Raw genomic sequence first — 23,658 nt, 5'->3', positions numbered from 1 at the left:
TAATTGGAGAGTAAATACTCGTCAAAATAAAATGTAATAAGTGATTTTGTTTACCCCAAATGTTATTCTTGCACTGCCTTTGCTCCACTTTGTGTACATTTGCTTCCAAATGAGATCAATTTCGGATTTCAAAAAGGGTTCACGAGAACCAAACAACTGATTTTAAGAGGCCCCGAAAATTAAAAAAAGGTTAGATTTTTGGATTTTTAGAAATATTACAGTAAATATAAACTTTCTGTCTTAGGATTTTTTATTTTTTAACTAAAACTCGACTTACAGTCAAAAGAAGAGCTAAAAACGCAGTGTTTTAACTTTAAATACCGATAATTCATAATCGCGGCCATATTTAAAAAATCCCCAAGACAGAAATCTGCGGAAATCGTTCCTCTTCCAAACAAGCCCTCAACGAGGTAATTTGAGCGATTTTTGGGAATGGTTAAAATACCATGTTTGCACGCATGCTGTGCCACTTGGATATGGGGACCTGGATTTTATAACAGCGTCAACAAGAATTCTGACCTTCAAGGTCACCCACGATGACGGCAGTAGCTTCGTTACATGTTACATATCCACAATAAAATCACGGCATAGATGTAATGTTTTGAAAACGGTTCATATTTGTGGAAAGGTGGATTTTTCCTGTTCCGTGGTTCCCAAGTAAAAAAGGGCTTGAAGTAGCCGCTTTACTGTAAATGACCGCGGGTAACCCCGGATCGAACGCCCGTTCTATTCGAATGACGTCATATCGAACAAGATTCGCGGGTTCGGGGGATTCGATCTCCATACATGTAGTAGCAGAGTGGGACTTTTGGGCCCAATCTGACCATCGTGGAACACCAAAACTGATGCGAGCGTGCGAATAAAAAAAAGTTTGACAAAAAAAAAGTTGCTTTCATTATGAAATCTACGTGGTCATGAAGGTTGAACAAAGGACACAAAGTATGATTTGGCGAATAATCTACTCTTCAAATTCAATTCTTTTCATTGTCGTCTTTTTCGTTTGATTTTGGCACTCTACGACATTGGTATTGTTTTCCAATATTTTTTGTGCAACTTATGGTATATATTTGCTAGTATTGCAACTGTTTTGGTTGAAAACTTTTTTTTTTGGAAACGGCCGAAAATTCATGGGTGCGCAGATGTCATCCATATAATCAAATCAACATGGCCTTTCCCCGTAAACATTCTCCCTTTCCACACACACAAGACATCAGAGATGGCAGACTTCACCCCCACTACTTTGTGACTCCTTGTTTTCAACCATAGAAAAAAAGGGAGACAACAGATATTTTTATCCTACAATATATCTTTATTGAATAAATGTTCATTCTGATTTCCTAGATATTAAATATCATTAATTTTTCAAAACAACAACTACCATTTCCTTTGATTTACTACATTACACATTCTGCAACAATATTTGCCCAGTTCTGGTAACTTTGCATTGAAGGTCATTGCTGCCCCCTTGTGACTGATTTCCCAACTGCAGCAGAAAGCTTCTGTTGGAGGTACTCCTTCCAGGACTCTTCAGTAGCCAGCTTCATAGAGTTCCACTCAAAGTGAGGAATCTGCCAATAAAACAATTACATATTAATAATGATATTATGGTTATTATAGTGCTAATTCAGTTTTATTCATTCATAACTGCTAATGCAGTTTTACAATGTATTTATTCATAACTGGCAAATGTTATACACTGTAGTACACTACACTACTCTTAACTTTCAGATAATATAATAATAATTATAATACTAGTATTCATTTTTGAAACAAATGAAAATCAACAATTACAGAGAATCAACAATTGTAGAGACCAATTATACAAATTAAAAATTATAGCAAATCGACAATTAGAGACAATTAGAGACAAAATAATGATACATAAACAGACACTAAAATATAAAATTGTACATAAGTTAATTCTAATAAAATGTACAAGGTACCATTTAGCTAATAATCAACAAAGTAAATCTCACAATCATTTAAAGTCCAAGGCCCAAAGCAGATAAAAGTCTTGATTTAATGTTGAATTGAGGGATATCAAAAAGGTAAAGGAACAAATTAACAAGTGTTCTGAAATAAAATATTTACCTGAATGACAGTACAGCCAAGAATCTCTAGGTGGCGCTTCCGCATGGCCACATGCCCCAGTAGGTGCTGGGAGTTCCTACAGTAGTCACGGGCATCCTGGTAGTCAATAGCAACTCTGGACAGAAAAAAAATAGAAATAGTGAAGTGAATAATGTTTGTTGCAAATTAAAAAAGGTATCTACATGTATATTGCATTTCACGTGTACATCAGGGCATTACAACCTTCCCTCAACAGAGACAGGGGACACTACAAACTTTCTGCTACTGATGATCCAAAGCTCACCAAGCCATGTGTGTTATCTGTATAATGGGACGTCATGGAAGCAGTGGATTGCTCATTCCTTGACAAGATAAATCCAATGTTGGAAATTACAGTTCAAACGTGTTTGAGAAAGTTTACCTGTGTGCTGTGGGAGGTAGAGGTTTGGTAGCCTTCTGCCAACACCCCTCAGCTCTGTTCCAGAAGTCTCCATACTCCACACATGGCAGGGCTGAGCCTTCCTCTGTCAGATAACACTCAAAATCTGCAGACAAACAAACAGAACAGATTTTCTGTATCTGTATATCTGGTATAACCGCCCTTTGGCATGGCGTAACACACCAGCTTTGCGGGCACGCGGCGCGGCGGCAGCTGGCTATATTACACTGATCGACTTGTTACAACTAACCCTTGAACATCTAACTCTAGACATTGTTCAAAGCTATCTAATGACAATGCCCCTACGGTACTTGGTGACAGCGAGTTCCACTCTGTGATAGTTCTAGGAAAGAATGAATTCTTGAACACCTCAATCCTTGGTTGATAACTCTGGTACTTGAAGGCATATGGCTATTTCTTGTTCTCTTCTGGGCAGGTTTTAGACTTCAGATGAAGCAAGACATCAGGCCAGTGTTCTACGTCCAGTTTTTTTTAATCTCAATATATCATGTCAAATGTCTATATCCTGCATTTTGAGGGGCTGATTTAAACCACAATACACACCTATTGTTTGGAAGTAAGGAGAGATGACCTTTGACCTGACAAACTCAGGTCCGCCCAAAACATCAGTCAGAACCTCCTGTATCTGTTTCTCCACACCGTCCAGGACTGGAACTGGGGAGGGAAAATATTAATGTTTTATTATGTCTACCGAAGGAAACATTGTTTTTGCTACATTTCCTCTTCTTCTTCCGTTCCCAACAGACCTCTGACCTAGTCAATAACCTGATTTGTTGATGTCTGTCACCATGGTAACTGGTGTTGGGTTACATGTGTTACATGATGTTGCAATTTTATCAGTAGGAGGGATTTATACTCCTGTCTGACCATGAATATATTTGAGTAATTAACAGGGCAGTTTTGACTGTTACATAAAAAAACTTTTTTGCATTCAATTTGTCTGTCTATTGTCTGGTAAATACATGTAAGACTGTTTTATGGCATAACACAACTATAGTTTTATGACAAATACCAAAGGTTAAAACTTAAATTTACTATGTCTTGCTATTTTTTGTATGAAAAGCAAAGAAATAAAAAGCTTCCCGGTATTTACAAGTCATGTTGGGTAAATGGTCACCGACCTTTCTTGGCGACTTCGCTGCAGTACTGTCCATGGAACCAGGGAATGTCGTACTCCGGATACTCCAGCACCACGGCGCGGTTCACGCGCATCAGGGTGTCACGTAACTGGGCGTTGTGGTGGTCCTTCGATCCTGTAACGGGAGTGTTTCTTTTACAGTGTTTGTATGCCCCCTGGTGATACTTAGATGTACTGCATCGACACCAAAGCAATATTATATTGTGGTTGTTGATAATGTAAAACTACATGTACTGTACATATAGAATACAACACGGGGTATTCCGTATCGCCCGAGGTATCGGCCCGACCGCGGGTCGGATCGCCCGACGGCCACAGGCCGGAGGGCGATCCGACTCGCGGGAGGGCCGGGACCGAGGGCGATGCGGAATACACCGTGTTGTATTTTATTTATATCATACCCACCCAAGAAAACGCGCCTTTCAATGCAAGATGAGCCAAAAGTTGGTGCCCCTAAACCCTCAAATGCAACAACATCAGTTCCAACGTCCGGATTCTGTATTCGAATTTTCGAAAGGGGCGCACGCGGTTAGGACGAAACGCGTTCGAATAGTTTTATGGAAGCCAGGGAAGCGTTTCGAACGTTATCGCGGCCCGGGTATGATATAATATGATGTACACATATGCCTACCAGCAGTTTTTATGTGTAATTGCAGAAATTATTAAAATATTGCAAAATAATTTCCCATCCTTGTAAAATTTCCTTCATTTCCTTTCTAGTTATCTTATTTACATGTTTATATAATGAGATTTAACTTCGGAACTTAAAACCCCAACTACAGATGATATGCATTTATAATGTCTACTCTGTACCTAACCTGCACCAGTCCAAAGTAGCATTCAAAGTGTTTGTCTTAACAACTGAAAGGCATAAAAAAACCAGCTAGTGGTTCAGGCCTAGGGATTTCTTTGGTGCAGGCCAAGTAATTACCTTTGTCAAGAAGGTTATGTGTTAGGTACACTGTATATATAGGGGTTGGTGATTTTCTAACTGGTTATGACTCATTTTGAATGTTACTTGCACCAGTGGTCCAATACGAGCTTGTATGCAGGAAAAGTAAATTTGTCTTTCGGGTCCTGAACTCACTTTCCAGGTACGTGTCCAGTTGTTCCAGAAACTTGACCTGGAAAACTCTCTTCACAACGTCAGCTGGTAGCTGCTGCAGTAGAGCTAAGGAGTAGGCCAGTCTGATCAGGATGTAGGGTTGGATAGTCCACAGCTTCTTCGTAATGGCGTCTACGCAGGCGCCGAAAAACTCATCCGCGTTCGTTGGACTGTAGTTCAGGAAACCGAACACGGATAGGATGGTAAGGAGGTGGTCGTTTTGCAGGGTGTGGATTTTTCGGACCGCGGTGTTCGCGAGGGTGTCGAGAATGAGACCGTGTTGTACGCGCGTACGCGACATCACCATCGCCCAGGACGCTAAGTTGTTGCCTGTCAGTCTGTCGACCTCCCCGAGGTTTCTCTCGTACCACTTCACGATCTCGTCGATTAGAAAGGTTGACGTCCAGGCGGGGGATTCCACGTAGTACGACAGGACGACCTTCTGGAGGGTCCTGAAGGTTGTGACATGGTGGAGCCGCTCGATCACCGTGGCGTTCACGTTCCTGAAGAGGTCCGACAGAGCTCTCTGATTGGCCTTCTGGACCGTCGTGTTGGTGGTGAGCGTACGGAGGCTCTGCGTGATCAGCCCCAGTTCGGCGAACGTGAACTGCGGGAGCATCGCGTCGATCTTCTTGACCACGGCGTCCTCGAGTCTTCCTCCGGGAAGCTGGGACAGACAGTTCACGCACTCCGCGACCACGGGAGGCTTGAACGTGCTCCCCGCCACGGAAACGAGCGTGTACCTCAGCTGCGCGAGGAAGGCTTGATCGTCGTAACCTGCCGCCATGAAGGTTTTAGCCGACTGGAGTACAGGTTTCAACTTCACATCTTCGAGATTTATATGAGGCTGGACTAGCCTTGCCACTTTTTGTAGCAGATTTTGGTTACGACAACGCATCGCTTCCAGGGCTTGAAGGAGCGTTACAAGTTCCATCTCTTGGATGTGATCTGGGAGTTGTCGCAAAGCGAGGGTCTCGAGGTTTCGCTTTACGCCGGTCGGCGCTACGGGGCCCAGGCACCAAAGCAGGCACGGAATCATTGACTTCCGGAAGCTGTCGTGCGAATCAGGCACCAAAGACAGGAGACGCCTGCGGAAGGCCTCCTCCAAGGCCCTGTTGTGGTAGCCGAGATCCTTCGCGGCGTCTTTGATCCGAAATATCGTGTGGACGTCGAGTTCGTCCATTACGGCGAGGAAATACCTGCTGATCATCTCCAGCAGTTGTCGGTGTTTCGTTTTCATGATGTTGAGGGCGCGGAGGATGCGGCCGACGTTGTTCGGATTTCGGTCGTCTTCGCAGTCCACCATCAGTTCCGCAGCTTTCTCGACCAACTGCTGGTTCAGATCCGGAGAGGAAAGTCGTGCCATGCCGATCATCAGCTGCGAGAACTCGCGTATGTGCGTAATCTCGCCAAGACGGCGGCACACAACCTCTATGACCTCTGCCATTACCGGGCTGCGGTAGTACATCGGGCCGATGTAACGCAGAGTCGCCACGAACTTCGACAACTGCGGAATATCCAGTTCGTCCAAGCTTCGACATCCCTTCAAGAACAGCTGCTGCATCAAAACGTTTGATGCTTCGAGTCCGAGTCGTGAGAGCACGTACAGACTAGATATCACGAACTCGTTGTCCACCTTCTCTCCCCCTAACTGCTGAAGGACCATCTCGCAAACTTTCCCAAACACGGGGCTGTTCCCTACCGCGTCAAAACTCTGTTGATATCTGTCCTTCTGTGACTGGATCAGCCATAGCGCGTCCAGGGCTTTACTGATATGTACGGGGGTAAGGCTTCTTTCATTCTCGTGGAGAAAGTTCAGAATTTCCGAGTGATCTTCGAAACTATCGATCCGTTCTATGAGCCTGTCTTTCTCTTCTGTGGTAACGTTACTAGTTTGAGTTCTGGCAAGACAGAGATATCTACATGTAACTCTTTGAGGATTTGAAGAGTACATGTATGGAGTTCTAAATGGGGTCCCTCTGAAAGTTGGTAACACAAATCTTGAGTGAGACACCAGGAGTCTTAATGCCCTGTTCATGGTTGTATGCTTCCCTGGCCTTTAAACTTTTAATGTCAACAATCCACAGCAGAAGTCATATATCAAAAACCTGCAACAGAAAGGAGAAAGTGGTGAAGAACATAGAATATTGTTTGGTATGACAGCGGTATAAAACTTAAGTGTACTAAGAAAATGATCATTATCATGATCGTGGGCATTAAAAAAATACATACAGTAACGTTACAGTACACTTACAGTACACTTTACATGTAAGGTCGTGTGCCCCCCTCCCCATATTCTTGATTGAAATTCTGTATCGTTTTGGCCTTTCAACACAATATTTCTTAAAACACAGCTACTTATAGGAACACACGGTACACAAATCACAACTTACCACTTTCCTTCCTTGATCTGGTCTTACAAAAGTGGACTTCTGAGCTTTTTTGGCAAAGGAAGTCAAGAGAACGTCCCACACGTGATTTTCTGGGGTAACTGAACTGCACTTTGATAAAAAGTCGCAAGGCGGCGCTTCTACACCGTTTGGTTGCAAGCTGCAGTTTGATAAAAAGTCGCCAGCAGGCGCTTCTACACTTCCTGGTTGCCAGCGCGTGCGCTGTAGGAAGAGTAACCTAGTTTTTTGGGGGAGGGCTACGTGGAAGTAACTAAAAGCTACAAAATGATCCACAGTTTATTTATGATCAACAGTGCGGGGTAAGTTCTTAGCTATTTCTTCCAATCTTCTTGCGCTCCTGCCATTTGATACATTATTTTTCGTGTTTGCATTTTAAACTTAAAAATTTAGAGGTATTTTTGCGATACTCGAATGGGGAGGGGGGCGTTGGTATCTCTGTAAAAACATAAATTTCTTCTTGTCAACTTTATTTTTTGTGTTCAGGGATATTTTTATGGAGAAGCACTGGAAAAGTGTCATCAGCAGATCTGTGTGTGACTACTTTTTTGAAGAGCAACAAAAGGTACCAAGTTTTTTTTGTCCTACATTTAACGTTAGATAGAAACCGGACCTAATGTAATCAGTTGGTCATATGACAAATATCAATATGTACTGAACAGGGGGTCAACTTCCCTAGTACCTTATAAGAACCTACTGGTGATATCTCTGAAATCTGTTGTTGTTGATTCCAGTTTTATCTGTTGTTGTTGTTGTCTCTATTCTGTTTTATCTATGTATTCTGTGTAGGCACAATTTGTTTTAAATTATACTGAAACTCAAATTTATGTATAGTACACACAAGTTATCCCTTAGGCCACAACAAGTAAATTTTATGAATGACATCCTCCGCAGACTCCAAATCTAATGTGATAGGGCAAAAAAAAGGCGGGCCGAAAAAAACAAGGTTCCTACATTTTAAAATTTTGACTCAATCATTGTACAAATGTTTACTTTTGATTCAGTGGGAACATCACAATAGTATTAGTATGATGATATTGATGTACACAGCCAACATCACATATTACTGCATCAAAGTAAGAAGCACAACATTAAATTAGAGCCTTTTCTTGTCTCTTCTCTTCATAGTTATCTGCCATCCACGTTCAGGCATGGCAACAGACATCTTTGCCCATTTTCGGCATGTTGACCACTGTCAGAAGGCAACAAAATTTCTTGTTTTTTTTCCCAAAATCGGGTGAAAATTAATGCGTGTGCTGATGTCATCCATAAAAATTACTTACTGTGGCCTAATGTGCTATTGAGTTTTTATAATAGCAACAGGTCCAACTTATAAATATAAAATAATACAAGTATACATTGATCGTGCATGATATCAATATTGTACACCTGTACTACATGTAACATTATATATGCTAGAATACATTTATACAATGTGCAATGCATTTAATATTGTACATTAAGTTGTTCTTACCCCCAGTTTTCATGTGTTGTTTGTTCTGACAGGCCAATAGCCCAGAAGATGTGAACCCTGTGATCTCCACTCCCCACCACTATCTCATCCACATCTACAGAGAAAACATCTACTTTGTAGCAGTCTGTACAACAGAAGGTAGGGAGTGTAGGGACAGCTTTCTCAAATATTTCCCATGATATCAAGACTCATAATGAGATAAAGGGCTGTCCTATAGCTGACTCACTCACTCACTCAGTCCTAGTAGGCGTCACAACAAGTTTAATTTCGCCATGCTGGGTTGTTGTCCTATAGCTATAGGCTTTTGATTTAACATATATTATGTTATTTATCTTGTACATAAAAAAGATGATTTTATAATTTATATAAAACACATATATTGTTGTTTCCTAGCTTAAGTCAAGACAGAATGAATAAAACATTGTTCTGAATTTTTTTCTGTCATCTCAATTTTGTTTGACATAACATCATTGTCAAGCACTGAAGGCACAGCATATTGCACCAGACATAACAATCCTTAAGGGCATGCTAGCTCCCTTGGAAAAAATTTTGAAACCTTGACCCTCTGAAACGCTATTTCCTGCATTTTGCATGTACTTCCAAGAGGTTTTGTGATGTTTATGTTTACCGATGGAAAACATATTGTTTTTGGTCTGTTTCGTCCTCTTCTTCCCCAAACAGTGACCTCTGACCTGACCAATGACATGATTTGTTGACGTCTGTTATGGTGACTGGTGTTGGGTTACATAATGTTGCAATTTCATGGTCTGCTCTGCTCCTGTCACCATATACTAGTAGTACATGTATGTAAATGTGTTTGAGTGAGCAGACCATGTCCGAAGGTAAACATTATGCAATTTTGCTTTGCAAATGTTATTTCTCCAGTTGGAATCTTACATTTCATGTTGTTTCCCCAGTCCCTCCCCTGTTTGTGATAGAGTTCCTACACAGAGTGGTCGACACCTTCACAGACTACTTCGGAGACGGAGGAGAGACTGCAATAAAGGACAACTATGTTATCGTTTACGAGGTCAGGAACAATGCTTCAATGCTTGTTTATTTGTTTGTTTGTTTGTTTGTTTTAGCTGGATGTTTTTTATTGAGGCCATGAAAGAAGAAGTTGGACAAAATATAACACGATACTTGTTACTGAAGTCCTAACAAATCCATAAACATATTATGTTTGTAGAAAATCTATATTGTTCGTACTAGTATTTTAGCTATAGGTTCTGAACTGCAAGCCCTGTAGTTTTACATTGCAGCAGGGTTGGACAAGTTTTCAAAAATCCACTTGCTCTATCGGGCCAGTACAAGTCATTTCCACTTGCCCGAACCAACTTTTCACTTGCCCAAAATATACATATTTCTATTCGTTTTTACTACCACCAAAGAAATTATCTTATTTTGGAGTTTATAATATTGGGGTGCATTATCAATCAAAATAAGATGGGTTTGACTTGCTCCAAACACCATAGCGGCTATACTTTGGATCCAAAACATTTACTTGCCCAATTCTAAGGGTACATGCACTTGCCCAAACAGTACTTTTACTTGCCCTGGGCAAGTGGGCAATGGGACTTGTCCTACCCTGTGCAGATGAAGGGCAAACATTACATGTACCCTCTGGTCGATTCTAGCAAGTAAGAATAGAAAAATTGACATTAAAACTCTGGGTTAAAATACATGTTTACCCAGTTTCTAGTCTACAACTATAACTAGAAAATTATAGACAGCAAATCTATATCTAATTAAGTTTGTGTCTATAACTACTACTTGAGTACAAGATATTCAGCAAGTTTCATAAATTAATATTCCTTTCTTGTTCTACAGTTGTTGGAGGAGATGTTGGACAATGGTTTCCCCCTGGCCACAGAGTCTAACATCCTGAAGGAACTCATCAAACCCCCCAACATCCTCCGAACAGTCGTCAACACCGTCACAGGCAGCTCCAAGTAAGTAAAACAGAATATCAGGGTTACTGCTTAGGCCACGGTTGGTTAGCATACATGTAGTATAATAAACTGACTGAAGTTGTGCAAGTTTCTAATCAGTTTTTAATCAGGCATGAAAGTTCATCTGTGTTGGTACAAATCATTATGAAATAAAGACTGAACTGTAACTTCCAGCACTAGGTATAGAATTGGGACTTACCCCAAATTTTCGGTTGACTCCATCAACCTTGTTCACGGAATGGACCCGTCTACTCTTGGAACGTGACGTCAGAGACACGGGACTTCTTTGCAAGAGGAGTTAAGGAGGCAGTCTACATAAGAGCTCACAGACCTACCCTGAACAGAGACGGGGGGCGACACAAGTTATCTGGCACGTATGACCCGCTACTACAGTCACGTGTCTCTGACGCCACGTTCCAAGAGTAGACGGGTCCATTCCGTGAACAAGGTTGATGGAGTCAACCGAAAATTTGGGGTAAGTCCCAATTCTATACCTAGTGTTGGAAGTTACAGTTCAGTCTTTATTTCATAAAGTTTTTAATCAGGTTAATTTGGTGGCGTCGGGTGGCATAGTGGTAGAGCGTTCGACTATGAACCGGGAGACCCGGGTTAGATTCTGAGTTGTACCCGGGACATGTCTGGACATGCGCCCCGACGTTGTGCCCTTGGGAAAAGCACTTAACACAATTTTCCTCACTCCACCCAGGTGTGAATGGGTACGTAACTTCGGTTGGGGAAAGTCATATTGAGGTCACCTTGTGGCGCCGAATGGCAGCCGCACAGACCCTTGTGACAGTTCCACAAAAATGTGTGGAGCAAATATGTTATATGTATCATGTGTATTATGTGATTGTAAACCCTGTATCAATTCAGCGCTATAAAAGGCTGTGATTGCACAGGTAATGTTTGACCAATAAACCATTTATTATGCACCCCCCCCCCCCCAGCCTAGCAGACACCCTCCCCACCGGTCAGCTGTCTAACGTCCCCTGGAGGAGGGCAGGGGTCAAGTACACCAACAACGAGGCCTACTTCGACGTCATCGAAGAAATAGACGCCATCATCGACAAACAGGTTCAACAATTTCACACAAATTACAACTTCTTTTCCAACAAATTCAAACAAAATGTTGTTGGAAACTCTTTTAAATGCATTTGAACTTTGCATATATTATAATATATTATTTTTATATTTACTGAAGGAAAACATCTTGTTTTTGCTCTGTTTCCTCTTCTTCTTCTTCTCCAAACAAATAAGGTTAATGACCTGAACCAGACGTCTGTCACCATGGTAACTAGTGTTGGGTTGCAATTTTATACTATAAATTATAGCAGGAGGGATTTAGACTCCTGTCACCATATATGTGAATGTGTTTGAGTAAGAATTAACAGAGCAGGCCATATGGGAAGGTAAACATTATGTATTTGCTTTGCAAATGTTACCTTTCTAGTCTTCCAATATGAATTATCAAATGTCTCATTCACATGATTAAGACAATATTTTTTTTTGTATATTACTCCAGGGCTCCACAGTATTTGCTGATATACAGGGAGTGGTAAGTTGGTATACATGTTCACATGTTTGTGTGTTTTTTATTGCTCCAAACTTTCTCGTTCGATTCATGGCTCTGTAAGGCTTGCTTGTCTTTTGAAATATTATCAGTGCCACAAAATATGTTAACTTACCTCTAATTGTCAAGGAAAAAATACTTCAATATTTTTTGTTCCCATGTCCAAAACAGTGCATGTACACCCTCCCCCCTTCCTTGAATGAACATATTGAAATTTACTGGAAAAATTCTAAACTGCTTGGAAGTCAGGGCTCGAAATTCATTTTTGGGAATACATGTAGGTACACTGGTGCATCCAACCTAAAAAATTGGGTGCGGCATATAAGATAAAGTAAGTAGAATGTCAGTAAAAACTAATAATGTTTCATTTCTAAAGAAGAGACTATAATTTTTATTATTTTTCTGACACTTGGCTGTTAAGAATATGCTGTATACTATTATACATTAAACATAATTTTGTTTGGCACCCGAAATCAGCCATGCTGCCTGGGTGGCCAACGTATTGTCTTGCTACAATTGAATTAAAATAAAGAATAAAAATACATTGAACATCTTGTACATTAAACCTACGAAAAAATTGGGTGCACAGCTCCAAATATGTGGGTGCACTAAGGTGCATATTTTGAGCCCTGCATGTCTAGGACAACCAATTAACCAAAGTCCTGAAAGATTTCTGAAGCTCTTTTGTGTGGCTAGTAAGATTGTATTGTTATTGTACATGTAGATTGACTACGGTTGTGCTAAGGTTGTACTGTTGTTGTAGATTGACTGCTGTGTGAAGTTGTCGGGGATGCCAGACCTCACCCTGTCCTTCATGAACCCTCGTATCCTGGACGACGTCAGTTTCCACCCCTGTGTACGCTTCAAGAGATGGGAGGTAAACTGTTTGTTTGTTTGTTTGTTTTTGTGTTCAGTGTGTGTGTTTTTTAAAAACTCATTTCATAATGTCATTTTTAAATTTCAGCCTGCTAAGATCAGTGTGCAAAATACCTGGTTTACCAAATTTTACTTGGGGCAACCTATTCTTGAACCTAGGTAGCCCAGTGTGCTACCTGAATTTTAAGAATGACCCCCCCCCCCCAAAAAAAATCATGCCCACTTGGCTTGCACCACTGTAGCCTGCAGATGCTTTTTAATTTTAGGTATTGATGGCTATTACTAGTACTGTATCAGTTAACTAAAGGCTGTTAGAAATATTGTCAAAGGCTTATGTATGTAACATTACTTAATTTGAGGAAAGTAGTAACTTATAGGTGGGACAACCTGAAATTCTGATGGGCAACCTAATTTTTGCCATAGGTTGCCCACTAGGCAACCTGGTTCAAAAAAGTATTTTCTACACTGCATAAGAAGGTTTAACTTGGTAAAAGTTGTATTTGGCACCTCAGAGGTGGATCCACTTTAAAAGATCACCAGGTACATGTATTTCTATACTATAAAATGATCATGCAATGTTCTTATTTCTCTTACAGTCAGAAAGAGTTTTGTCCTTCGTTCCTCCAGACGGCAACTTCAGACTCATCTCCTACCATGTGGGGTCTCAGAAGTAAGTCTTGTCTTCTCTTTTCTCAGCATGGTAGGCATTGATGTCTCAAAAGTATTGTTTTTCTTTTGTTTCCAATTTTACCTCAGCAGCAAGCATTTAAAGTGAGCGGGCAAAGACTGAGTTTTGGTTGATTGACAGGGTTGTAGTCCTGGGTGGTAAGATGTGGTATGAGGTCACTAAGAATGTGTATTGTGCATGGTATGAAACATAAACTGTAATATTGGAGTTAAGTCATACAATCATGTGAGTAGTATTCCATTCTATGATGTGATTCACAGGTGATTCAATTTGGTATTTCCCCTTGATCATACAATACAGTTCCAATACATTCACAAAAACTCCAAACACTCCAGAAGTCTGAAATCTCTGCTTTCTTGTGGGGTCTTAGAATAGAGCCTAGAACTTAGTAATACCTGTTTTCTCCCCACAGTATGGTGGCCATCCCTGTGTACGTGAAACCTAACATCTCCTTCAGAGAGGGAGGGGGGCGGTTTGACGTCACCGTGGGACCTAAACAGACCATGGGCAAACTGGTAGGTAGCACCTTCAATTCTTAATTCCTTATTGAAATATTAACAATACAGACCCAAAAAAGGTAGCTTCAACGTCACTGATATTACCATTACAGTAAATGTTTAAATAATAAAGTACTTTACATGTACTTTATAATCACTGGCTTGGGCCACACCAATTTGATTTCTTGGTTAACGGATTTGCCAGCTTCTTTTTTTTTCTGATTTGCAAAAAAAAAGAAATTCAGAATCAACTGCAAAATGCTCATATTTTGCCCTGTACAGTTCAAAACAATCCTTTTCTTCCTAGTTGTTACAGTTATTCCATCCTTCAATGCAATGGTGTCATTAAAAGTTCAAAATTCTTTGTTTAAATTTTGAACCAGCCTGGTGTGTTGACTTCATGGCTCCTATCGTACCATTTTGGGACATAATAGGATGCCTAGGCCTGTTTTTATTATTTTTTCACCCGCCCGCTATTTTTCTAGAAATATCCGTTAACTAAGAAATTAGATTGGTGTGGCCTTATTAGCGGGGAGTTTGTATCTCATCCTCAGCAGGAAGAATTGGAAGTGAGTGGGCAGAGACTAGGTTTCAGTTGATTGACAGGGTTGTGACCCAGTATGCCCTGGGTGACAGTAGTATGTGCCAAGTAAGTATTAGTAGTAATCATACAAGCCATTCAGTTCCAATACATTCACAAATACCCAAACACTTTCTGAAAGTTTGAAATCTCCGATTTGTTGTTGTTGTTTATTTTGCAGGTGGAGTCGGTGGTGATCACCTGTGCCATGCCTAAGGTGGTGTTGAACATGAACCTGACCCCGACCCAGGGCACCTACACGTTTGACCCGGTTGCCAAGGTGCTGACCTGGGACGTGGGGAAGATCAACCCCCAGAAGCTGCCCAACCTCAGGGGGAACATCAGTCTACAGAGTGGGTCTCCCCCGCCAGAGTCCAACCCTGCTATTTCTGTGAGTAATATGGATTTTTGTAAGGCCACACTGATTTAATTTTATGGATGACATCTGCACACATAATATTGGTGGCATCGGGTGGCGTACGTAGTGGTAGAGCGTTCAACTATGAAGCGGGGAGACCTGGGTTCGATCCTCAGTTGTACCCGGGACATGTCTGGACATGCGCCCCGACGTTGTGCCCTTGGGAAAGGCACTTTACACGAATTTCCTCACTCCACCCAGGTGAATGGGTACCTAACTTTGGTTGGGCAAAGTCGTATTGAGGTCACCTTGTGGTGCCAAATGGCAGCCGCACAGACCCTTGCGGCAGTTCCACAAAAAATCTGTGGAGCAAATATGTGTTATCATTTGTATTATTTGATTGTTGTGATTTGTATTGATTATTATGTGATACCCTGCATCAATTCAGCCGTTAAAGGCTGTGACTGCACGGGTGCTGTTTGGACAATAAAAACCATTTATTATTACACTAATTTAATTCTATGGATGACATCTGCACACATTGATTTTGGCCTGTTCTCAAACAAATAATCTTATAGTCTGATACGAAGTTTGCCATTCTTTCTTTTTCCACAGGTCCAGTTCAAGATCCAACAGATGGCTGTGTCAGGGTTAAAGGTGAACAGACTGGACATGTATGGAGAGGTCAGTAAGGATGGACATCATACACTTTACATACATGTACACTGGACATCATACATGCACACAATATTACATAAATGGACAAAGTCCTGTAGATGTCCTAAGGCCTAGGAAAAACTATGTTGTGTTTCCGGTAACAATCCTGAAAAAATCAGGTTCGGTAGGTAGGAATTGTTTACATGTTTCTTTGTCCTTATTTTCTTGAACTGATCCTACAAAAACAATTAAAAAATGCAGGGCTCGAAATATTCAATTACCAGTGTCCCGATGGCCACTGACAGCTAAAATTTAGGCTGGGATAACTAAAAAGACACCTTGGGACATTTTGGGGACAATAGAAAAATAATCAACATCAGAATGTCAGCCCTACTTTTGTCGATCAGGCACACGTCCCGGCTTTTGGCTCAGAAAAGCCCCCAAAATTTCTTGTCTACTCTGCGATTATAGCCTGCCTCGGAGTCAGAACGTAAGCAACATAAAGTCGACTTCAAATTGTTGTCATACATACTCCCGAAAAAAGAGGTTTAGACAGTTCAACCTCACTTCGGGACAATTGAAACTATTTGGGACAGTGCTGGGACAATAAGAAAAAAAAGTTAATTTTGAGGCCCGAAATGTAAAACTAAAATGCATCATAATCAGGGCTGTTTCTAGGACCCTTTCACTGTTTGCTTGTGGGAACAAATAATTTACCTTGTTTACTAACAAACAAACAAACAAACAGACATCAAGCCAAAATTTTATATGTACCTTGCCAGTAGTCAACCCCAAAAAAAAAGGCTAGGGTCAGTGGATTTTTGCTAGGAAAACTGGGAACACAACATTTTTTCTAGTACTCACACACATACATTTGTACCTCACCCAACCCCATTATATTTCTCCATTTGTTTTAAAGTCACTGACCAAAAATTTTACAATCAACTCTAGTTTAGCATGGTAGACATCACATCTTGTACTTTTGATTTAACTGTTCCAGTAGATTTTTCATTGCACGTGACGAAACAGGAACTTTGCATGACAAGAACTTAGCATGACACAAATTTTGTTGACGTAAGATTTTAGTTTTAGAAGAGAGTTTGGTTGACGGACAATGGATGAAACTGTGCCTTTCCCCTCATATTTCAGAGCTCCCCAAAGAAAAGCTTCAGTTTTGAGGTTTGTCATGCACTCTTTGGCCTTGAGTAAAGGATCTCTCTCTTAGTGTGTCACTCACACATGTGGTCTGAGTCAAACTGGATCGAACCGGATTGAACTGAACTGAAACCGGTTCTCCCCAAACTGGTTTAACCAAAAATCAGGACTGGGACGCCCAAAACACTTGTGGTTTTGGGACAGCAACTTCAAATACCCTTTCTTATTGCAAGTGCATGCAATTACATTGTACTGTGAACTATTCTTATGGTTATATATTGCATGTAACGTTACTATTTAGTGATAAACAGAGCTACAATGTACATTTGTACATGTACAACGCAGAAAACTTACAATGTACTAACTCCTTTCTAGCCACTACCACTGTTCCCCATTTTAGCCATACTAATGAATAGTAGTCATGTTAACTTTCCCATTCCAGATAGCTGTATTTGTGTCATACCATATTCATATAACATTGAATAGGGCTCTCTCAACTGTCCTGTAATTTACATTATGTCATACCTGGGCCGCGATTACGTTGATACGGATGTTCCGGCCCGTGTGATAACTAGCGGTATGGCCCGGGAGTTCTTAACGCGTACGGCCCGGGCTTCCAAATGTTCCACAGAACGATTCAAACGCATTTCGCCCTAACCACGTGCACCGCTTTCAAAAATTTGAATACAGAATTTGGACGTTGGAATCGATGTTGTTGCATTTTTTGGGTTTAGGGACACCAAATTTTCGCTCATTTCGCATTGAAAGGCGTGTTTTTTTGGGTGGGTATGACATAAATAAAATACAACACTGTTTATTCCACATCGCCCTCGGTCCCAGCCACCCTGCGGATCGGATCTCCCTCCGGCCTTCAGAGGGAGATCGCTGGGATCGCTTGTATAGCTGATCAGATATGCGCATATCTATTTATTAATTTTGTAACAGCTAACTGACACATTTTTTTTGTTCCTTCATTCATTCTGAAATGGCATGTTCTTGTACTTCTGTATCATTCTGTGTCTAAATTATAACCGCCCTTCAGCATAATGCTCTGGCTACTTTTTGTTCAGAAAGGGTATTTGAGTTGAATTCTTCCCAACACTGCCTCTTCCTAACTGCCACCTGTCTTTCATTTGAATTCTTCCCACCATATAACACTATTTATCTGTTGAGCGTTTTGATTGGATGGTGAAACTTTGATTGACACCTCTTGCCCTACCACATGACTTCTTTTCTCCTGTGTGTCCTGTAGTCATGTAGGATGACATCATCACAGCCAAAATTAGTGCTGCATACCTAAACTCACATTTAGGTTCAGGTCCGGATTCAAGTCCAGAGGTTTAGGTTCAGTTCCGGACTTGTAAGTCCGTACCTAAACCCATGGCATATACAAAATTGCATGTGGGCAACCTTGCAATGTTGTCTGGGTGAAACTTTGCCACATAACATGGAGGCCGACACTTGACGATGCCCGATGGCAATGTTTTCTTCATTTTGCAGCAAAGTTTTTGCAATGTACGGAAGGTTTTAGGTGGTTTGGAAAGAAAAGGGGTATGTGAAGTTATTACCTTTTATGGTAATAAGTCCGGACTCAGTTCTTGACTTTTTTGGACTTGAACCTAAACATTCTTACAAGTCCAGTGAACCGGTATGCAGCACTAGCCAAAATAAAAGCTCTCTCTCTAACATTTTGTAGTATCTTCAACAGTAGCCCATTTCAAACCTTGCTTTCTGTGTGACTGTTAGGCCATACCAATTTGATTTCTTGGTTTTTGGATCACCCGCTTCATTTTTTTCTGATCCAGAAAGTAACATGTTCATTGACTTTCTGAATCAAGCCTAAAACGCTCACAATTTGGCACCACCGGTTGGAGAAAGTCTTTCTAGTTGGTACAGTCTTTTCTTTGTCAATGCAGTGATTTGAATAAAAGTTTAGATTTTTTTTTAAATTATAAACCACTCAAGTACATGTGTGTTAACATTGTGGCTCTTATGGTAGCATTTTGGGCTATCATAGGATGCCTAGGCCTGTTTTTTTGTCCTTTTTTTACCATTTCATGGTTTTCCTACAAAAATCTGAGAACCAACAAATCAAATTGGTGTGGCCTTATTTGTACCTACCAGGTATTTCTGTAGCAAAATTTTTAACCATTTTCCATTCCTTTTTTTTCTTGAATTTCAGAAATACAAGCCGTTCAAGGGAGTGAAGTACTTGACCAAAGCTGGCAACTTCCAAGTTCGGACATGATGTTACCTCATCCAAGCAGACGTTTGGGGTCACTCCGAGGCCACACAAATATTATCACCCATTGTCACCATCCAGTTTCTAACCGAATAGAGATTTACTAAACTGAATGTACCTCTTTGAATATTTAATCTGGAAGTTACAACAAACAATTTTGAAGAGACAAAAATTTGCCCTATATTAAACCTTAGTCCACCTTCACTCATTTAATACATTCCCTACTAAAAGCTTCCCTATCAATTTTTGTAAAAAATTTTCATCTCAAATCTTGCACATCTTTCCATGCTTCAAAGAAAATAACTACATGTAGGTGGGAAAATACACATGTATATTTATTAAACATTGAGTTGATAATAATAAATGTAAATTTTTACAGGATTTGTGTCTTGGTAGAAGATCAACAATTTATTCTATTGTTTTCTGGCCTGCATCTTGTTTGTAGACACAAATTTCATACAAAATCATAATAATACAGATATTCCTTGAATACAGAATTCTGTGCAATTCCCAAGTTCCAGCTTTTCACCACGGTATAGCTTTATGATATTTTTCAAATCAGATTTTGTATTTCAGCTTCATACTTGTCAAATACTGGTACATTTACATGTTTCCCTTAACGTTCACTTTTTTACTATTATTTCTAGTAGTAGCCATCCTTCCATTTCATTTCTCTAGTATGATGTAAAATGTATTTTACATGTAGATTACAGTAACTAAAGTTGAACCATATTAGTTGTAAGGTACAACGCTATCTGTGTATCATTAAGAAATATTGCATGGGTTGCACAATGTAGCCCTATGCATTTTTCTACCAATTGAAAGTTCTTACAGTATGCATTTTGTCACATCAAATCAGAAAAAGGCATAAATCCTGAACTTCCCAATCCTTCATAATTATACAGTTGTAACATGTATGCTTGTCTTCCAACTTTATGACATGTTGGAGATTTTTCAATAGCCTTGGAACAGATAGTGTGTTCATTACCTAGTATTTGCAATACATGTATGTTACTGGCAAGTTGAATACCAATATTGCGCCATAGGTAAACCTATAACATATTTATCCATTATGTTTCATAATTTTCAGTCATCTACATTGTATTTGTGATACAATTTGTATAGATTATGTTTCAACATTGTTGTTCAAAGTGTTGCATAACAATGTCAGTCTATCGATCATACAGAATTTTACATTAGATACACTTACAGAGAGAATTAAAATGTATAGCTTTGAAAAATGATGTGCTGCTTTCTTCCTTACTTAGGCTAAGACTTACATTGTATCCTGGTTAATAGTTTTCATACTATTATATTAGATACACGAGCTACCATGTGTTAAGAGGAATAGTTAAAATAGGTATAGGACAGGTTAGGTGTGTTTTCCTGTGTGTGGATGGCGTTCAGCACCAAGTACTAAATGTGCTTTCCTGTGTGTGGATGGCGTTCAGCACCAAGGACAGGCTAGGTGTGTTTTCCTGTGTGTGGATGGTGTTCAGCACCAAGGACAAGGTAGGTGTGTTTTCCTGTGTGTGGATGGTGTTCAGCACCAAGTACTAAATGTGCTTTCCTGTGTGTGGATGGCGTTCAGCACCAAGGACAGGCTAGGTGTGTTTTCCTGTGTGTGGATGGTGTTCAGCACCAAGGACAGGCTAGGTGTGCTTTCCTGTGTGTGGATGGCGTTCAGCACTAAGGACAGGCTAGGTGTGCTTTCCTGTGTGTGGATGGCGTTCAGCACCAAGGACAGGCTAGGTGTGTTTTCCTGTGTGTGGATGGCGTTCAGCACCAAGGACAGGCTAGGTGGGTATTTGTGTTTGGATGTTCGACACTAAAGACAGCTAACGTTATATATATATATGTTGCCTGTGTTTAGATGATTTTCAGAACCAAGGAAACATATTTTTAACCAAGAGCTTGGAACACCTCAAAACCTTCCCTCCCTCTGCTGCCGTGGTACCGTCCAAACGAAAGAGGTTAACACAAAAATGGGACAAACCTCTTCGTTAATTTCAGTCTGTGATCATACAGAAGCTTATTTGTAAGTAATGTCGGTAACAGAAATAGTGGGTTTCTAAGCCCTTACTTAAAATGAAGCCCTTTTCTTAAACTGAAGTTGGTCTTCGTAATTCGATCAACTCCATGTTAATTAGAGAGGGCTGTTTTGAACACCTGTGTAAAACTCGTTTGGTTTAGTCCATTCAAGATGGCCGTTCCTGCAAGCGACGGGCATGCTCTGTAATACTTTTTTGTTACTTTCCGAGTACTTTTTCCAGTTTTTTGTCGGTAGAATGTCTTCTAAAGTATGCAGCAAAACGTTGGGAAGTTTTCGTGGTGGATATATGCCGTTCTCGTGACGTTTTGAGGAGAAAATGCGGATTTTCTGGCGTGGTCAATTTTGGAGAAGAAAACAAAATGGCGAGGTGTAGTTGGGCATGGGAGGAGTGGCGTGGTTCGGAGACGACTTCCCTTGTCTTTACAGGTAAACCAACTAATTATTTGGCTGACATCATTCACTAGCTACTAGTAAGAACATGTTAAGTTATATTGTTCAAGGAATAGCGCGTAATTCTTGAAGTTCTGAGAGACTATTCCTGATGTAAGCGGGGCTTTTGTAAGTCGGTCATTTTTGCCCCGTTTTCTTTATAATACCATTTTACATGTGTGGTGTTGACTTATTAAATGTATGCGTATGTCATATTTATCGACTATACAGCGTTTTGAGTTTGTATCGTAAAGAAAGAATGCCTTGTTCTTTTGTTTGTCTCCACGTGGTTGAAAAACGCCCATTGGAATGTGCACGTGTGGATAATTGAATCCGCGTCATATATGTAAGGCCACAGCAAGTAAATTTTATGGATGACATCCTCCGCAGACTCCAAATCTAATGCGAGCGGGCAAAAAAAAACAAGGTCCCTACATTTTAAAATTTTGTCTCAATCATTGTACAAATGGTTTTTATTTAGTGGGAACATCACATATACACAGCCAGTATCACATATCACTGCATCAAAGTAAGAAACAAAACATTAAATCAGAGCCTTTTCTTGTCTCCTCTCTTCATATTTATCTGCCATCCACCTTCCAGCATGGCAACAGACATATTTGCCCATTTTTGGCATGTTGACCACTGTCAGTGGGCAACAAAATTTCTTCTTTTTCTTTCCAGTTCTTTGAATAACAACAAGATGCTGTAAAACATCCCCACCTTTGTGGCGGGTGATGTTGATTCAGAAGGGTTTGATGTGGTCAGGCGGGTGACCAGTATTCATCGGGCATTTTGACCCTATCCCGCTACGCCCTCCTGCTGGCCGGTCGACAGTGGTGGCCGGTCACTGTCCATCCTCCCCCCTCTAGACTCCAGATCTTCGCGTCTCTTTTGAGCCACAGCCAGCATGAAGCCTTCTCTGCTGCTTCTCCTAGTCTTCTTATCGCTTCCTTCCTCTCTCTTCCTGTCAAACCCAGAGCTTTCAGTACTCTCCGGGCTGATGCAGCGGGAAACCCCCTACATCCGATCTCGACGGGGTAGAGCCAAGTGTTCCACCCCTTCTTGCAGTTTTCATCGCCATTATGAACAGAATTGGGGATATCGTACAGCCAGTGACAATCCCCTTTTCCAGGGCTTGCCATTCTGTAGTAAAGTTGCTTGTCTTGAATCGGAGCCGAATCCCTCCGAAGTAGCTGGTGATTAAGCCTCTTATACTGTCCGGTATGTGGTAGTGGGGTAGTGCTTCGCAGATGGTAGCGTGGGGGTTCAGGACCCGTATGCATTTGCCAGGTCCAACCAGACCACTGTGAGGTCGCCTTTGCCAGTTTTAGCTTCACGTATCAGCTGGCTTAGAACTCCTGTGTGTTCAAGACAGCCAGAGAATCCAGGGATTCCTCCTTTCTGAATCGATGTGTTCACGTAAGTCAGTCATGTATGTTGTTATTCTGCCTGCTAACACCGAAAAGAAGATCTTGCATTCCACACTCAAGAAGGAAATAGTCCTGAATTGACTGATCGTCGATGCATTTTCTTCCTTTGGAACAAAGCATCCTTCAGCTTCCTTCCAGCATAGCGGAATACTTCCCTTCGCCCAGATTTTTTAAACAGCTTTTAGAGCCTACGGAGGACAAGTGGTATTATAGACTTTGTAAGGGATACCGCTTGGTCCCGGTGCTGATCCTGCTCTAGCCTTCTTCACTTCTTTCACCTCTATCCATGACGGTTCAATGACGTTCAGTTACTTGCTGTGGCCTAATTGTACTCGCCTAAACAAGGCGGGGCCTTAAAAGCTTCGATGTTGTGCCAAGTTTATTTGCCTCAGTTGAAATGGTTTCAGTTTTAGTTGTGTTTCTATCTAAACCCTGTCACTTGGTGCAGTTTTTGGCAACTTGTTCGTCAGTTGTGAAGCAGTGGCTAGCACCATGATAGTTGTTTTGGAGTGC

General features: G+C 40.9%; 2 protein-coding genes across 3 annotated transcripts; one reads left to right on the top strand and one right to left on the bottom strand.

Annotated features, from left to right (window-relative positions):
* Positions 1-1,196: 1,196 nt before the first annotated feature.
* Positions 1,197-7,270, bottom strand: LOC109482665 (FAST kinase domain-containing protein 1, mitochondrial-like). The gene is made up of 7 exons (XM_019785487.1): positions 7,167-7,270; positions 4,756-6,881; positions 3,652-3,783; positions 3,074-3,184; positions 2,492-2,615; positions 2,092-2,206; positions 1,197-1,568 (listed from the first exon to the last, which is right to left on the bottom strand). Exons 2-7 carry the CDS (start codon positions 6,809-6,811, stop codon positions 1,452-1,454), a joined length of 2,655 nt encoding a protein of 884 aa, XP_019641046.1. The 5' UTR covers positions 6,812-6,881; positions 7,167-7,270; the 3' UTR covers positions 1,197-1,451.
* Positions 7,271-7,378: 108 nt separating this feature from the next.
* Positions 7,379-19,476, top strand: LOC109482646 (AP-3 complex subunit mu-1-like). 2 transcript variants are annotated; one of them, XM_019785461.1, is made up of 14 exons: positions 7,379-7,483; positions 7,668-7,746; positions 8,688-8,793; positions 9,573-9,685; positions 10,486-10,607; positions 11,555-11,681; positions 12,130-12,162; positions 12,941-13,054; positions 13,650-13,723; positions 14,154-14,256; positions 15,000-15,209; positions 15,792-15,860; positions 16,983-17,012; positions 19,171-19,476. In XM_019785461.1, the coding sequence occupies exons 1-14, from the start codon at positions 7,449-7,451 to the stop codon at positions 19,234-19,236; spliced, it is 1,281 nt and encodes a 426-aa protein (XP_019641020.1). In that variant the 5' UTR covers positions 7,379-7,448; the 3' UTR covers positions 19,237-19,476. The 2 variants fall into 2 exon arrangements, with proteins under 2 accessions (XP_019641020.1, XP_019641022.1); XM_019785463.1 differs by lacking the exon at positions 16,983-17,012.
* The last annotated feature ends 4,182 nt before the right edge of the window (positions 19,477-23,658 follow it).

Source organism: Branchiostoma belcheri, unplaced genomic scaffold, assembly GCF_001625305.1.
Source record: "Branchiostoma belcheri isolate BF01 breed outbred unplaced genomic scaffold, Haploidv18h27 scaffold6, whole genome shotgun sequence".
In the NCBI taxonomy this organism is placed as follows: domain Eukaryota; kingdom Metazoa; phylum Chordata; class Leptocardii; order Amphioxiformes; family Branchiostomatidae; genus Branchiostoma; species Branchiostoma belcheri.
Note: the sequence above shows the minus strand (reverse complement) of the source record. Positions and strands in the feature narration are given on the sequence as shown.

What these genes read in the sequence shown, in the direction of transcription:
- LOC109482665 (XM_019785487.1), bottom strand. Translation starts at nt 6,811, where the DNA reads ATGAACAGGGCATTAAGACTCCTGGTGTCTCACTCAAGATTTGTGTTA. An exon ending in ACTGGACACGTACCTGGAAA is followed by an intron (nt 3,784 to 4,755) that starts GTGAGTTCAGGA and finishes CTCCCGTTACAG; the next exon opens with GATCGAAGGACCACCACAAC. An exon ending in CAGCGAAGTCGCCAAGAAAG is followed by an intron (nt 3,185 to 3,651) that starts GTCGGTGACCAT and finishes TTCCCTCCCCAG; the next exon opens with TTCCAGTCCTGGACGGTGTG.
- LOC109482646 (XM_019785461.1), top strand. Translation starts at nt 7,449, where the DNA reads ATGATCCACAGTTTATTTATGATCAACAGTGCGGG. An exon ending in ACCGTCACAGGCAGCTCCAA is followed by an intron (nt 10,608 to 11,554) that starts GTAAGTAAAACA and finishes CCCCCCCCCCAG; the next exon opens with CCTAGCAGACACCCTCCCCA. An exon ending in ACGCCATCATCGACAAACAG is followed by an intron (nt 11,682 to 12,129) that starts GTTCAACAATTT and finishes ATATTACTCCAG; the next exon opens with GGCTCCACAGTATTTGCTGA.